This window comes from Antrostomus carolinensis, unplaced genomic scaffold, assembly GCF_000700745.2.
Source record: "Antrostomus carolinensis isolate BGI_N321 unplaced genomic scaffold, ASM70074v2 scaffold2797, whole genome shotgun sequence".
In the NCBI taxonomy this organism is placed as follows: domain Eukaryota; kingdom Metazoa; phylum Chordata; class Aves; order Caprimulgiformes; family Caprimulgidae; genus Antrostomus; species Antrostomus carolinensis.
Window position 1 is genome coordinate 369 of NW_010329335.1, and position 17,503 is coordinate 17,871.

The 17,503-nt window shown below is 40.8% G+C and overlaps 1 protein-coding gene across 1 annotated transcript; it reads left to right on the plus strand.

Moving 5' to 3' along the window:
* Positions 1-1,485: 1,485 nt before the first annotated feature.
* DERL1 (derlin 1) lies at positions 1,486-13,768 on the plus strand. The gene is made up of 7 exons (XM_010172509.2): positions 1,486-1,594; positions 4,821-4,885; positions 7,178-7,204; positions 9,242-9,337; positions 10,058-10,110; positions 11,268-11,378; positions 13,086-13,768. The coding sequence occupies exons 2-7, from the start codon at positions 4,850-4,852 to the stop codon at positions 13,222-13,224; spliced, it is 462 nt and encodes a 153-aa protein (XP_010170811.2). The 5' UTR covers positions 1,486-1,594; positions 4,821-4,849; the 3' UTR covers positions 13,225-13,768.
* The last annotated feature ends 3,735 nt before the right edge of the window (positions 13,769-17,503 follow it).

Consider the following 17,503-nt stretch of genomic DNA (forward strand, 5'->3'; position numbering starts at 1 on the left):
GGTGCATCTTTTGCACCTTCATGCATGGAATTTGAAAAAAAATCGTGTTTGGGATTGTCAGCTTCAGTGCCTCGGTGTGGTTCACATAACCTAACAACTGAAGTCCTGAGGTGTCAGATGTACACTGTTTCTGGATGTGTTAGCAATGCTAAAAGTGATAAAAAACTGGACATAGTTTTTTTTCCTTGCATAGTTTTTTTTCCTTGCATTGAGAGGGTGCAGGTTCAGTGTTTTGGTATGCAGGTTTGTCAGGGAAGAGATCATTGATGATCTGAGGGCTGGAGCATTGATGATCTGAGGGCTGGAGCACCTCTTCTATGAGGACAGGCTGAAAGAGTTGGGGCTGTTCAACCTGGAGAAGAGAAGGCTCCGGGGAGATCTTATAGCAGCCTTACAGTACCTGAAGGGACCTACAAGAAAGCTGAGGAAGGACATTTTATAACGGCAGTTAATGACAAAACAAGGGGAAATGGGTTTAAGCTGGAAGAGGGGAGGTTTAGATTAGATATTAGGAAGAAGTTTTTCACTGTAAGGGTGGTCAGACACTGGAACAGGTTGCCCAGAGAAGCTGTGGCTGCTCCTCCCTGGAAGTGTTTAAGGCCAGGTTGGATGAGGCTTTGAGCAACCTGGTCTAGTGGAAGGTGTCCCTGCTGATGGCAGGGGTGTTGGAACTGGATGATCTTTAAGGTCCCTTCCAACCCAAACCATTCTATGAACTGAAAAAGAAAGTGAAGGAAGATAAAAGATCCCAACCTTTAAATTTCTATTATATGTACTCATTATAGCTTCAGTGAAAGAGACTGAGTACAACAAAGATACAGAGGTAGCTCTATCTGTAGTTTGTTTCATATATTATCCCCAAAATTTAGTCCCTGAAATGGCTGTTTTTCCCTCTACTTCTCTTGTTCCTTCTGGAGCTGTGATGTTCAGGATCCCAACACTGTATTTGTAATGCTGCCTGTTAAAGGGCTCGTTCATAAATGGCCAGACATTTTCTGTCCCTGCTGCGTGCTGCCACACAGTTGCCTGTGCCAGATATTGATAGTTGGGAGACTCTCCACAGCAGGCACAAAGTGCTCAGAGCCGCGTGTGCCGCCTGGAGCGGTTCGCTGAGGGCTGTTCTGTGACTTCCTTGGCCTCTGTACCACCGGTGAGTGGATTCTGTACAGATGCTTTTACAACAAGGGAGTGTTCTTGCAAGCGTATCCTTTTTGCACTGCAGCAAAGACTCAGTGCTGCAAAGATATCATGGAAGCAATCTGGGAAGTTGTGTGTGATTCCTGTTGTAATCTTAATAGCTTTGCTTATCAGAGTTAAAAAAAACCCAACAAACTACTGTAAAAGCTGGTGAAGCAGCAGTAATTGATCCTTGTGTTTTTAATCTCCTCCTTGATCTTCCAAGAATTGATAATGAATGAAAAAAAACCAACCAATGCATTTGAGTTCATTCTGCAGTACATCTTTCTCTTTTGATCTGAACAGATCTGGCGGCCAATAACTGCAACTTTCTTCTTCCCAGTGGGACCTGGAACAGGATTTCTCTACTTGGTGAACTTGTATTTCTTGTATCAATATTCATCACGATTAGAAACAGGTATGTTACCCATTAAAGTGTATGCACCTGGGGAGCTCTGCCTGCTGGAGCGGGTCGTGACTGGGCATTGCCAGCTGGAGCCTTTGCTGGGAGTGTTTGCTGCGGTGGGTTGTGGTGGATCAGAGGGAATCACGAGGAAGCTGGCCCATCTCTGTGCCCACGTATGTTGGTCAATGGGAAACTGCTCTGAAAACTGATTTGCTGTGACTGGCTCCTTCCCTTTGGCAGGGAGCCTGTTCCTTCAGGATCTGAGCTTTCCGTAGGAGGGCCTGGTGCTTTTCGTTGTTGGATTTCAGGAAATGAGGGAGAGAGACTAAAAGATGATGTTACCTCTGTTTTCTTGTGTCCTTTAACACAGAAGGATGATAGAGCATATGCCATAATGGTTATATCCATCTTGAAAAATAACAATGTCAGTTTTTCCTCTTTAAAAGGCAGTGATACTTACTTATGTTGGATTGAGAGATACCTTGTACAAGTGAAGTCTACTCCTCTGTCAAATAGGAATGTGAAAAAGTTGAGGAACTAGAGGATTTTCAGTTAGAGTGGAAGAAAGGACATCAGATAATGGATCATTTCTCTCAAAAAAGAGATTGTTGTTACATGGTAGTTTCAAAACTGATTTCACTTTGCGTTGCACACTTCATGAAAGCTAGACAAAAATTGTGTCAGTTGAAGTAAATAATTCAACTAAACTATTTGCAAAGCCAAGCTCTTCCTAAAAACTTTTATGAACAAAAATTTTGGTATAGTTCTAGTGGAGTCTTAGAACTGATGCTGTAAGTGAAAATGCATTGCAAGGTGATGTTTAGGAAGTCTCATGTTAACAGATCCACAGTAAACCTGTTGTCCAGGCAGTTTTGTGGAATCCCTTTTAAGTCATAGGAAGAGTAGCAGGGAAAGGGAGGAGTGATGCCAGATTGTATGTGGTTGTTTTCTTAGTGAAAGCAACTGGTAGTTTAATGGCTAGAAATGGTTCCTCCTCCTCTTTGAGCCTTTCTGCAGTAGATTTTGTTCACATGAGAGTATTGGCAGTTATGACATTCTACTGTGCAAAGCTGTGTGTAGTAAGAGTTCCTGATTAATGTATGCAAATTATAAGACATCACTACTTGTACATATACTTACAAAGTGTTGTGATTGCCTGTGCTGTGGCAGAGATCTCATGGAAGGAAATCAGTTCTTTCAGCAGTAAATTTGCATTCCTGAACATCTGGATTTTGAAACTGGCAAGTCAGCTGTGGTGTTGTTTGAATCGATGCATTTGTTTTATATTACAGTCATTTTTCTGGGCATAAATGAAGTTCTTGGTTAGGTCGATCCTTCCTCTATGAAAAAGGCTTGAATCCTTCTGAAAGTGGGAGGTGTACAAGTTGTTGGTAATATGTTTACAGGTGGAAATCAGCGTAGGTGTGTGCCTCCTTTTGTCTTTGAAACTGAGGAAGTGAAACTTCTATTTTCAGGGTTGTACATGGTTTTTGAGCATACACTGCTGTTGCATGCTAGCTTGAAATTTAGCTGTCAGAAGTAGCTATATGAATTTGTACTGTGCTTGTGATTTCCTAACAAGCTGACCTCTGGCTTCCTGAGGAAAAGGAGATTGATGTGTCTTTGTTTTGTTTCTGTTGGGGAAGAACATAACAAATATCAACAGAGAAAGCAGAATATGCAGAGTTCACTGCCCAGCAGTAGGAATGATGAGATTATGAGTCTGCAGCTCAATGACTGGATTACACCCTGGGCCCTACTGAAGGACTCAGTGGGCTGAGTCTGTAGCTCAATTTTCTGTAGGTGTTTGTTGGAAAGTCAGGTTAAATAGTTTGTTGAATATTCTTGTTAGTAAGATAATGAGAAGTGAAAAACTGTAACGCAGTTAAAGCAAATATTTGCTTTGATTCCTTCCTATTCTGGAGGAATTCTTGTGCTGGATTTTCTGCAGGGTTAGTCAGCTTCCTCTCTTTATTTGTTTCTATTTGTTGTATGGCAACAGTAAGGAGAAAACCCCAGTTCATGTAGTTCTCCAACTTTAAAACTTTCCAAAAGATTTTTCAAAGCTTTTCTTTTTTTTTTTTCTTGTCATGTAACTTGCTTGACTGAACTTAAAATGACTCAAATATCAATTTTGTTTTACATAGCCTGAGTTACTCTAGTTGTTCTAAAAAGCTGATGCTTGAAAATAGATTTTCTTTCTTTACATTTTTGAGGACATGTGAATAGTTGTAAGAAGCCAAATAGTGCTCACATGAAGGAGTGGCCTTCTTTCTAGGCATTTTGTTGTTTAATTATTAGGATGTAATTCAGGTTGTGGTGCACTGTGTTTGTCACTGTGTGGTTTGGGTCTGTTTCAGCAGTATTCTCAGGCTTTCCTTGTCTGTGTGGGGCTATATGAAAGTTGATAGGAGTCTTCCTTAAATGCTGAGGTCTGCTCCAGCCTTTTATCACAGTTTGCAAGAGTGAAAGCTTACAATTTTCAGGTTTTCAAGGAGTTTTAGGGGTTTTGTTTTTTAATGCTTCTCTCTGCCACATCCCAAACTCAACTGGGCATCTAAAGACAATTTCATTTAGTATGACCTGCAGGGAATTGTACTCCATTTTTCTGTTTCCACTGTCCTGAAAAAAACTGACATGTTTGAAATGGGAAATTAGTCAAGCAGTTCAGCTTAGGAGAAGGAACAGAATGTGCTGCACGTGTGTACCCTCCTTGTCATGTATGTGAGATTTTCTGGAGTGTAAAAGCTATTGTATCTCTTGAATCTGACTAGATGATGCAAAGAGGATGTAATTTGCGTAAGGATGGACTAGTTTTCACATGACTATCATTAAACTTAGTGTCTTTGCTTTTGCTGTGCAAGAATATTTCCTTATTGTGTGCTCCTGACTGGCAGCCTCTTAGGAAGATGGCGGTCCAACTCCATTTTGGAGTCTTATGAAGTTAAAACCTCTTATCTCCAGAGTTAAATTGTTTTTCTTTTTTTAAGTAGAACTGCTGTGTGTGCACTTAATGCAGTAGACTGAATGTCTTATTTTTTGGTCCTATAAGTTGTTCTCTTATAAGGCCTTTTAAAATTTAAAAAATAAAAATCATAAACCAAGGACTGCACGTAAGGCAACTGTTGTTAACTGAGCTTTTCTTAGACTCCTAAAAGTAAAAAAAGTAAATAAAAAAATAGTCTTAATTTCTTATCAAGATTTTAGTACCTTTCCTAACAGTTCTTTTTATTTACAGGGGCTTTTGATGGAAGGCCAGCAGATTACATGTTCATGCTCCTGTTTAACTGGATCTGCATTGTTGTATCCTTCTGCTCATCATCAACTTTTAGAATATTTTAGTTCTTCTGTTTCTGCCTAGAATATATTCTAAGACCAGGTTTTAGCAACTAACAGTTTTAAAATGTAGCAAATGTTGACAGGTGAGTTTTAGTCTTCCTGGAGAGGCAGCAAGTGGCTTTAGGGGAGAATACTAATCAATGTGCTAATGCACATACGTGATCTGGGGACTAGAGTTCTGCGTGTACAAAGCTCAGCTCGTGCAGCGTGAGGTTCCGTGGTGTTGCTGTGTTGCCTCACTTCGCTGCTTTTGGGGATTGCCCCATGGACTGAGAGTGAATTTAGTGTGCTTAGGCTGCCACGTGCAAACAGGTCTGATCTCTGCCATTCCCTGAGTTGGAAATTCGGGTACCTCAGGCAGAGATCCTTTACCTGCTGGGCACAAGACAGCTGAGTCTGTGAAAGCAGTGTTATGGTATCTGCACTGAGCCAACTTCCTGAAGAAGCTGGGCTTGTTGGTTTGGGAATGCTGGGAAACAGTTTTTCCATGAGCTTTGCTATTCTGTCTGAATTTTCTTTAGGCCTTGGATACAAAAATGGGAGAAGTTGTTGATACACTAAAAGGTTGTGCTACCATTCAGAGGAACCTTGAGAGACTGGAGAAATGTCCTGGTCAGGAATGTCGTGATGCTCAGCAAAGGGAAGTCCAGAGTCCTGCCCCTGGGGAGGAGCAGCCTCAGATGCCAGGGGAGGCTGGGGACTGACAATATGCAAAGCATCTTGGCAGGAAAGACCCTAAGGGTCCTGCTGGAAACCAGAGTGACCACGAGCCATCAGTGTGGCCACCAGGCTCACAGGCTGCATTGATCAGGGTACTGCCAGCAGGTTGAGGGAGGTGATTGCTCTTTTCCGCTCAACCCTTGTGAGACACGTATAGGGGGTTACATCTAGCTCTGGGCTCCCAAGTAAGAGTGGCATGAACATCCTGGATGAGCCCAGTGAAGGGCCCTCAAGATGATGAAAGGGTTGGAGCATCTGTCATGTGAGGAGAGACTGAGAGCTAGGATTGTGCAGCCTGGAGAACAGGAGGCTCAGGGATGTCCTACCTGTGTGGATAAATACCTGATGGGAAAGGGAGTAAAGGAGATGGAGCAAGCCTCCTGTCAGTGGTGGGACAAGATGCAACAAAATGAAACACAGAAAATTCAGTTTAAATGTAAGAAAGGGCAGTCAAACACAGGCACACGTTACCCAGAGAGGTTGTGGAACCTCTGTCCTTGGAGAAGCTCCTGTTCTGTTTGTGTTGTTGCTGCGTCTTTGTAGCAATTTGCAGTGGCACAGCATGTGGAAAAAAGGAGTGGTGACATCACTGTGGACAGATCCAGCCAGGAAAGCCAGTGTGCAGAAATGCTGTTGCCTTTATCGATAGATCAGCTGTATCTAGTCACATTCCACTGCATGGAGGGAATTGCTGTTCCTGCTAGTCCTGCTGAGCCACAGCAGTAACTAGGAAAACAATGTGGGTTTACTTATGTTGCTAAGAAAAACATCAGCTTCATTGTGGTTGCAGGTTGTTGTTGGCTGTGAACTGCTAAATGAATCTGATTGTGACTTGACTTTCAAACTGGTCATTTAAAAGCTGCCAGTTGCTTGTTGCCTATATGATGCAAGGAGTGACCTGGATTTGTGATCTGGAAGAATGCTTGGTGCCATTTTGTACACGTTCCTGAACTGTGAAAAGCATTCTCATCTTAGCAAAATTCTTCATCAATTATTTCTACTCAACAGTTACTACAGCAAATAGATCCTCTGGGTTCCAAGGTAGGAGAGTAGTATTAAAAGCCTGCACTGATGCACTTCAAGAAATTATTTATTTTCTATGACTCAGTGACAATATGTTGGTATTTTTTAATGAGCTATTTCTTCAGTTAGAAACCCAACATTTTAGTCTTTAAAAAACTAATGAAAGAATCCAGCTGTTAAACCTGTAGCATGCTTTTCTTCAAGGACTGATTGAGTTTGTAGTTAACCAGTTTCATCATGGAGGGAAGGCCAGTGTGTCTGTCAGCCCTCAGGGTAATGACTTGAGGTGGTAGCTTGAAAGGCTGCTGAAAAGCAGTTACTGAAACTGTGTGTGTAAGTCACTGTATCATTGGAGGTTTTCCATTTTTTCCAGTGGTTAACTTAATACTACACAGGAAGGCTGTTTTCATTTTAAACATTAAAGGCCTTTGCATGTGTGTTCAGTGTTTGTGCAGCTTTTGTCGTTCTAGTCTATCAGGTTTTGCTGCGTTTTCCTTAATGGTGCGATGACAGATAACTGGTTTGGCAATGGACATGCAGGTAAGTGTGGTGCAGGTTTTTAAATAAGAATCTTCTGGAACTTTCTGACTCCTTAATGACTTTATAGAGAGCATTATCAACATAACTGCAGAACATAGTTAGGCTAGGCTGGTTTAGTTTCTATCAAAAGGACTGCTGTGTGTGTATTGTTTGGTTTTTAGTTTGGGTTAGCCTCAGCTAACATCACAAACCCGTATCTGACTGCTTCTACTAACCTAGTTAGGGAGTCAAGGAGTGAAAATTGGCTCTTTGTGCAGTCAGGAAGCGTCCAGCATTTTACTAAAATGGACACAAGATGTCACCTATGCACTGTTTCCTCTAATGAATGTGGATCTGCATTCTTACTTTGTCATCTAAAAATGATTCTTTGGTTCATGAGTCTTCTCAGATTCAATGTGCCTTTTACTTTTTGATGGAAGATCTTTCTGTGAAAAATGCAGCTTCAGATTCAGATCAGAACTGTGAAGTGCAAAATCCTTATAAGAATGATTAAAACAGCAGTCTGAAGAGCTAGTTTCCATGAGGTAGTTCTTGTTTCCCCAAATATTAAAGGAGGAAACAGGAGTGTTTCTTGGACACAACAGAGAACCAGATAACTGCATGTCTTCAGCTTGCCTCTGCTGTTCACTTGTCATCTTATTCTGTCCCCATCACCAAAGCCTGAACCAATATCTCTAATATTCTGTACAATATTATCTTAACACTTACTAGATCACTTACCAGGCTCCCCTGGTAGCCAAAAATAGCAATCATGCGTCGGCACTCAGGACTGAGTTTTGTTGAGGGCTGTCCATAACTTCATACTTAAACTTTTTTCTGCTCTTTGAAAAATAGCCACAAACTCCTGAAAAGCATGCTGAAGTCACCTGTAAATTGTATGAATCTTAGACTGATTGTGTTGATTGTATCTTTTTAAAAAGGTACTTAAAATGGTTCTATATCTGCATACAAAGTATTGTACAAAGTATTAAAAGATAATCAGGTGTTTGATGTACAAATATCTTTCTTTTTATTAGGAATAAGGTGCGGTTTTTTTTGCTTGTATTGAGTGACTTGCTTGAAAGTGAGAAGATTCCAGTGTCAAATACTTTCAGAAAATAGATACTACTTTTTTCTTCAGTAAAATAGAAATGTTTTTAATGAAGACCCTAAGGTGCTTGTGTGACGAGTCAGACTGCTGGTGCACTGTAGGGTTTGGGGAAGGCTGTGATGCTGGCGTGCCAGTTTTAACGTGGAACCTGTTAAATAGTGTCACTGCCGAAGGGATGAGTCTTAACCTCTTTTTCCAAACACACGAGCTGGTTCGGAGTGGTAAACCATGGAAATGCTGCTGGCACAGTCCATCTTCAGTTTAGAAACCAGCAGATGGCTAAAATAATACCTTATATCTGTGTCACTAGAAATAGTCCAATCAGCTGATATATGGCCACAGTAAGGCGGTATTTGAAACAGTCTCATCTCCTGGCACGGAGCACGGGTTAACTCCGAGCTCTAAAGGCTGGCTGTGGTACTCTGAAATGGTGATTTATTGGTGCACCTTCTCTCTGTGGTGCTCTGACAGGGGCGTAGCTGGCAATTTGATGGAGTAACACTTCATTTGGCATGTTAGCTTAGCCCCAGATGAGTGTTTGGGTCAGTGCCCTGGGCTGTGAACAGAAATGACTGTGGCACAAATACATCACTGACTCTGCTGTAGGTGTGCTCCCAAGCAGCTGGGAGCAGAGGAGTTCGCCACAGCTGCTCTTTGGCTTGATGCAAGTTGGAGCCCTTTGCTTTGGCATGATCTTGCAAAAACAATGACCAAGTAGGCTCTCCTGCTTAACTTCCTCAGTAGCTTTTGAACAGATCCATGACACGTGATGGCAAAGATTCTGGGGCAGTCTTTAAAGGTTTTGCTGATGTATCGTGCTTACAATCCGTTTTTGCCTGTTTAAATTTATTGGGCTGCTGTGAAAGTGATGGTAAATTTTTGCTTCCCTTTCTTTTTCTTTTTCCTTTTTTCTTTTTTTTCTTTTTTTTTTGTTTTAAACATTGCAGTTGCTGATGATTCCACTCATCATGTCAGTACTTTATGTGTGGGCCCAGCTGAACAGAGACATGATTGTATCGTTTTGGTTTGGAACAAGATTTAAGGTATGTCATACAGGATATTGGAAAGGTTTCTGCCCAGAAGATGCACATGAAGGGGTGAGGGGCAAAATTGAAACGATTTTCTCTTATAAATATAAAATATTTTCTTTTATTAAAGATGTCCCATGCTTTGACATAGCTATATACTCCTTGAGATGCAGCAAAGACAAATTTCTTTATGGCCTTCTAGATGATGTCACTCAGTGTGGCTTTACTGAAAAGATGTCCTGACAACCAAAATTCATTGGTGTGAAAATAGGAAAAAAAATCCTGATAAACATGACCCTGGATAAAAGCTGAATGTAGTGACACTGTAGTTTCAAAATGTTGATATTTTACATTGTTCTTTCCTGTGCAGCCTTGTCTGTTTCTGCCAGATCCTGCAGTGAAAACTCTTTTGATTATTGTTTCCACACCTTTTCAAAATCAGAAATATTAGGACTTTGTTTCAGATGTAAGCTTGCTGTGGAACAGAGAGTGCAAAAGACTCATCTGCTTATAAAGTTTAACTGGTTATGATTTGTCTAGAAATATTAGTGGTAGCTCAGTTTTGAATATCTTATCTTGTTAGGTAGAATCTCATTAAGTTAATATACCAGGATTTGTGTAATGCCTAAAACATTGAGATTATAATCATACCTCTTAGTGCAGTGGGAAGTTGAGCAGGTTTATGTCCTTAACTTGTACTTAAAACTTCTCTGTCTCCACTGTGTTCTTTTTCAGGCCTGTTACCTTCCATGGGTTATTCTGGGATTCAACTACATCATTGGTGGATCGTATGTATTTACTTACATGGCCAGTTTGAAGTTAAAAATGCTTTTACAGCTATTGAACTTATTGCTGAATTTAGAAGCAATATTAAAATAAGAGGCTTAAAGCTGTATAATCTGACTGATAATGTTCAGTGTCACATGGTGGTCATTTAAGATAAAAGCAAAGAGGAGATGTGTGTGTGAGAGCTACAGAATGTAGGTGAGGGGAAGTAATAAGAATTTGGTTTATTTAGTGGTCAGTCTATGCATTAGGCCTTTTCCTTACAAAAAGAGTAATGCACAGAAAAGCAGATGTCATCCTGTGTGACCAGCCATCATTACTGGTTTTATAAACAACTTTAGCTTGACTGACAGTGCTGTTACTTCTTTCTCTCACAGTCTTGCCCAGCGTGATGGTTTTTTTCAGTTTGTGGAACAAGGGAAATGGCAATAACAAGCCCAGAGAGTGTCATATGAGCACCCGCTGAATTTGTTGGTCTGTCTTGGGTTTCTGTGACTAAACTCTGTGATGCAGAAATCCCCTCTTGTGCACGGTCTTTCCCATTGGTGCCCTGTGTTGGCTGGGGCTTCGTGGTGCTGCTGTAACACAATTAGTGACAATAACAAGTTATGTGGTTGACTTATAAAAGGGGGAAATAGTACAGCAAAACCAAATTCCCTTTTCTGGCTGTGCCTCCTACTGACTCATCCATCACTTGAGAAAACTGCTTGCTGTTCAGTACCTGCTGTTTCTATGCATGACAGAAGATACTCAAGAGCCTCCATTCAGCAGTGTTTTTACAAAAGTGGGAAGAAAACAGTTCCATACAGCAGGAGACAGGTTGTCCAGTGAAAACAGCAGTAACTTCTCAAGCTCCACAGACTATTATTTTAGACACTAATAGCTGTACGGTCTAATTCCCTGATGTGAACAAGTATTTAATTGCATTTTCAGTACAGACTGTAGAGAAGACTTGGAAGGGAGAGTTGAGGTGTTGGCACTGGAGGCTGGCCCTTCTAAAGAAGTGGCTGCATAATGTTGAGGGAAGGGATATTTTCTGTGGCTCGTGGCCCTGGCAATGCCTGTGGCAGGTGAACAGTAGTAACTGGCAGAAGATGGTCACTCATTTATTTTCAGAAAAGGCAGCGTGTGAAACAATTCTTTTTCTTTTGCCTTGCAGAGTCATCAATGAGCTGATAGGAAATCTGGTTGGACATCTGTATTTCTTCTTAATGTTTAAATATCCAATGGATCTGGGAGGAAGGAATTTTCTGTCCACACCTCAGTTCCTGTAAGCTGGCTTTATTCTTTAGCTCACTGTTTGTTCGGTCCAATTTTCTGTATCGTTCATCAGACATATATTTGCTGGGATTGTAAGGTGTGAAATACTTTGTTAAATCAACCTGCTTCAGACTATTGTACTGACTGTGCTGCTAAGTCATCAAAAATGTTGAGTTTCTTGTAAGTGGTCTGTGTAAGAGTTCTTTGTTACCCCTATGGATGGCTTGTGACCTTTACCCACTCTTAAGAGTGAGAGTAGAAGTCATAGTTCTGCTAGTGAATTGAGCTGTAGTAAAGAGAACTCCCTAACAATTATCTGATGGTATATAAAAAAATACTTCCTCCTGTAAATGATTTTTTACTTGTATTTCCACGTATCATTACAGTAGCTGCCAGTTCAGCAACCTGTAACAATAATAGGAGTCTGTCCATTGTTTTGACATTGAAATGCTACGATCAGAAGCCAAAGTTTGTAGCTTCAGTTGCCCTTGTCCTCATCCTTTCAGGTTGTAAATATTCTTTCTCTACCACACTTCAGTTAGCAACTCAGTTAACAGTTTATGCTATAAGAAGAGTTAAGATGAAAAGTTGAATTACAGTTATACTTTCTGTACAGGTTTTAATGAGTAGGAAAGGTTTATATTCTACTTTTGTGTTTGCAAGCCCTCCAGGTAAACCCAGTTTTCCATAAAGGTTAGAAGACAAAATGTTGTTTTAAAATGTCTTTCAAGGTAATAACAGCTCTGAAACTGCCATCACTCTTGTTGATGATGTGCAATTCTCTTGATTCCTCATATATGTATTTAATTTTCCTCTGTATTTGAGAAGCAGGAACAGAAGTACTACATCATCTCTAAAGAGGGATAAATTCTGCCTTTGCACTGTAATGTTTTGTTAAAAAAAATGCTGTGATGAATTACAGATACCTTTAATATAATAGTGAAGAATTTGCTCTATACAGATCACTTTTCTTGCAGAAAGAAATCTGTGTTTTATATCTGAGCCTCAGATTTTAGCAGTCAAATTCAGCAAGGGATTTGCAGGAGTTCAGTGTAACTTGTAGAGCTGAAAAGACTCTGTATTGATGGCATCCCTGGCAAAATGCAGAAGCTGTATTTTAGATCACTGTAGATAGTAGCCTAAGTTGGATGATAAAGTCTTACAGCTCTGATTTGCTCTGGCCGGATCACTTGAGCTTTGATTTCAGACAAGCTAGTTGCATGAGCCTGTTTCCCTTAGTCTCTTTGGTCCTTGGTTCCTCAGCAATGTTTACTTGGAAAGCAGTGAGATGGTTAGATGCTGTGATAACAGGAACTTTGTAACTGTTGAAGAGAGAGAGATGCTCAGAAGTGGTTTGGACCTCCTTATTATTTGCCTTGGAAAAAAGGCAGAGAAGTTAGGGGAATTCAGTTTGTATCACAAACATGTGAGAATGTTTATTCTCAACAATGAGACTCCTTTATCATGTGCTTTTTCCCGCTTGTGTTTGGATTATTGTATCTAACCATATCCTAGAGTTGGAAGTCCCCCAGAATTCCCATTTCTCAATGTGCTGAGGGCTTAGATTTGGAAGGAATTCTGTGAAGTACTGCTGTGAAAAGCCAGTTCTATTGCAAAGTCTAGCAGCTAAAAGGAAGTCCATGGTAAAGCAGTCTGGCATTTACCCCAAGGTACTGATGTTTCTTAAACTCTCTCCTTCTCTTCTGGCTTGTCCTAGGTACCGCTGGTTCCCAAATAGGAGAGGAGGCGTGTCGGGCTTTGGTGTCCCACCTGCTAGCATGAGAAGAGCTGCAGATGATCAGCAGGGTGGTGGAAGACACAACTGGGGACAAGGTTTCCGGCTAGGTGACCAATGAAGAACTCCTGCCATTGGAAAATAGCAACTCTTTGGTTTTAATTGGACGTAGAGCAAACCCTTCCTGGTGCAGAGCATGCTTGAGAACTGAGCTCTCTGAAGTACTATTGGATTTAACTGATTAGAAAGAATGTTTCTAGTTCAAGAGAAAATGAAAAACTCCAGAAGGGAAAAATGTAAATCTTGGTCCAGGTTAGCCAGTAGTGTCCAGTTTGATTCTGCCATTAAAAAGCCTTCTTTATACAGTATTGTCTGTCTGTTGCAGCGGGCATCCATTATGCTGTCTTGTTCCTGATGTGATGTGATGGAACAAGCTAATGGTGTTCTGTCTCGCCTGGTATGTTAAAAGCTTTGTTGACCATGGTAAGGTGAGAATCCAGTGTGAGGCAGTTGAATCAAACTAACCCCAAAGTTTAGGAAGCTGACTTTTTCCATAGCTGTCCTTAAGTTCCAGGGTCTTTGGAAACATTATATAAGTGATATCTCTCTGCTGCATTCATTAAGCAAAGTGCAAATACTTCATTTCCATTATTAAGCTGTGCTTTGAGGGAAGTTTTTTTCTTGCCATGCAGCATTTGTCCTACCTGCTATGGCACGGGATGGGCAAGGCTAAGGATAAGGCTTTAATTTGAAATGGTAATAATGGATTGTGATTCACAGAACTGAAATCTCTGAACTCTCCATGGCATGTTACTTGCTCTGGACTTGCTCTGTTTAAACTGAAGTTGTCTCACTTGTTTTTTTGTTTTTTTTTCTCAGATCTGTGAGTTACTGGCTTTGAGGTTTCTGTTTTGATTGCAAAATTGGGTAGCACAAATACTACTTAAACTAGAAAATGTAACTTGCCATTGTGGTTAATGTAAAGGGTACTGACTACCGCATTAGGTTTGTTAACTGAATCTTCAACTTTCTCTGAAAAGCTTTAAGACATCAAAGAATCAAAACTGAAAATAAACTTTTCCAGGTTCAAGATACAATAGAACAGATTGCTTTGCTACAGGACTCTTTCATTGTCGAATAAGAAATGGTGTACACAGTTTATTATTATCTGTACTTTTTTGGTAAAACTTTTTGACATGGAAAAGGGAATTGTTCTGTACATTAGTTTTCCTCGTACTGGGTTCCCGTGGGCAGAACACAGGGCTAAGATCCAGGAAGCTGCTCTGCTGGCTTGTTACTGACTCACCGCATGGACTTGAGCAAACTTCTTACTAGTCTCAGTTTTCCCAGCTGTAAGGAGGACTCGTGCATGTCTCGTAGCATTCCTAAGAGGTAGCTGTCCCCGATTCCCCTAGGTGGGAACTGCTGGTGAGCAAGGTAAGGCTTAGGTTCACATAAACGACAACACTTAAGCTAGCAATGCAATTACTCTTAAGCTTAACCAAGACTTCCAAGTTGGAATATAGTTGCTTCCTTTTTGTTTTATAGTTGGAGGAAGAAGAGCACCATCACTAGGGCAAGGTTCGAGACTTTGAATTTCCCTTTAGTGTTTGTCTGTCTTTTTAGTGGGTAGGCAGGGCACAGAAGGCTGTTCTGCCCAAACTTCAGTGTCTCAGGTATCTATAAGCAGGTGAAGTGAATCTGGGCCAAAACATTTTTATTACTACTTTGTTTCTTCACTAAACTTGGGTTCTGAAGGCTTAAAAACTTGTAAATATCACTTGATGTGAAACTGGGTGGAAAATAAGCAGTTGGACTGGAAGTTTCCAGCTGGCTTGCTTGAAAAAACCCACATGCTCCATTTCTTCACTGCAACTCAAGTTTTGTTGATCCAACTTGTGGAAAATAGTAGAAAACTGGTGATGATTCTATTATGTGCTTAGGTGTTACAGGAACTTGGAGTTCAGAAATCACCTGCCATTTTTGTCCATTCAGTGATAAGTTTTAAAGATGCTCTTATCTCTTTCTTTGTATAAAATGGTAGGTAGAAAAGAGGACTGCAGTGTTGTAAACGCTAGTCTGTGGTTGGTGGACAGCTGTTATTGGATGCTAACTTGAAAAATCTGAGAACCATCATTTCTATAGGAGTCATGATGCAGCTGGTGGTTTTAGTCACAGTAATACCACTGTCTCCAGAGCATTTGTCTTCATTTTCAGTCAGGACCTAACTGTTGAGTGAAGATGCAATAGTTTGTGACTCAGCTGAAACCCTGGCGCACTCAAATTGCAGAACATCTTTGCACAGAAGGCCAGAAGGAAGGCTTGAGTGGGAAGAAGGACAGCAAAAGTCATAGTCCTGGCCCAGTGCACTGCTTGGTGTTGCTTTCTAGTGCATCTTCCTTCTATACATTAAGAGGAAAAGGTTTGCAAGGAAAGTAGGCTTCTGATAAGTCTTGATTAGCTTTTGAGCTGCTTCAAGTCAATTTACTTTGGTTTAAGGAAAATTCACATCAGAATTCCATATTAGGAGCTCAGTTTGATTTTCTCTCCCTTGTCACTTGACCTGAAGCACTGTTTGTCCTCCAGCATATGCTGATAATGGCAGTCCCTTGTTAAATGAGTGCCTCCTTATTTTGTACAGATAATTTCCCTTTTTGTAATCAATTTTTGTTGGCAAAGTTTTAAATTAAAGTTTTAATCTCTGTTACTGTCTCTGTTTTGCTAATTCCTATTTCAGCTTAAGACGAGCCTTGTGATCTGCATGTCTCCAGGAAATGTCTGACAGCTGCACTGTGATACCACCTCCTGCTGTTGATAAAAGTACTGAAGAAAATTACCTGCTTTTGGGTGGGAGTCTTGTCTTCTCTGATCAGTTACAAAATCGTAAAGGTGTTTTCTTTGTCTCTGTTTATCACAATGAGTTTTGACAGTCTGTGTCCTTCCTGGGCTATTGGCATTTTACAGCTTTTTTTTTTTTGTGTACTTGATCCATTCTTTGTTGTCCTCTGGGAGGAAGTGTCCTTCTACTCACCCTCAAGCTTCATGGGATTCATAGCCATCACTTATTTTTCCAGGGGTGAGCTTGGTATTCTGCAGTGCCCCCTCTCTGTCCAGCCAGATGTGGACAGCTCTCGGAATTCCTTTTGAGGCTCTTATCAAAACTGATTTGGGGACACGTCGAGCATCCTCAAATGACTCTTCTGGTCCTCATCGTTCATCTAACTGCACTCTTCCTGTTTGTTACCATGAAGGCACCGAAGAAGATCATGGACTTGGTGCATAAGGCACTGTGTGAATTTGTTGTGCTCCTTGAACTGGGAAGTTTTGGTCCGTACTAAATGCACCGGATAGAACACTGTGGCAAGTGTGTGCCTTTTCATTTTGCTCCAGCTGCATGAACAGTCAGTGTAAGAGCCAGGAGTGTGAAATCAAATGCTTCTAAAACACTTCATCTTTCATTCCTGTCGATGTGTCTTGGCAACAGCTCCTCTCTCAACACAACTCAGTAATGTGGTGTTGCCAGTGACTTAATGACAAACTGGACCTGTTGCATCATTCTGTCATCTAATTGTCGCGTTAGGAAAACTGAGAGGCTCTGATTTTCAGAATAGCATATTGTTTGCAATACAACATAAGATTCTTTGTGTGTTTATAGGCACTCTCTACCTTACCAGGGAGGAAGACTGCTTTGCTGTGACAGTTAAGGTGTGAGCTGGAGAGATGCACACTAATTTACAGTCTGAAGCTTCTGAAAGTCACCTAATGGCTTTGTAATCCTGTTCTGCATCGTAAAATGAAGATGATTCATATTCTGCCTTGTTTGGTGCTAGGTTTAGGATGGTGGATCAATTTGTACTTGCTGTAGTGTGGCAGAGCACTGATTTTGGTGAGGGTGTTCTTGGCATTGCCATCACCTGCAATAGTAAATGGCTTCTCTTGTTTTGTGTGTCTGTAGATTCTTACTTTGCCATGGATGATAGTAACAGTGTGACTTGAAATTCAGAATTGAGTCTGTTGTCATGATTTTATTAATTAAGTTAAATATGTAATATGTGCATATGAAGCAGAAGTATTTTAATCTAAAAGGTTATAACGTGATGTTTTCTAGGATTGAAAGGAGGAAAACATTTCAGCTGCTTGTATCTTTCCAGCACAGTTTTTTGGTGATGAAAGTTCTGTTCACAGCAGTGGCTCACCCTTTTATCATCTGGAACGTGATCTAGGAGGAGTGATTACAACACTTGTGAGAAAAAGTTGCATAAAAGGAACTGTAACTGTGGGATGCTGCCAAGGCCTCTGCAGAATCTTGTTGATGTTGGAGGGGAAAAAAAGTGATGGTGAAACCTTGGGTCTGGTGCCTGAAGGTGGTTTGATTTTTTGTTTTGTGTCTCGCCCTCCCC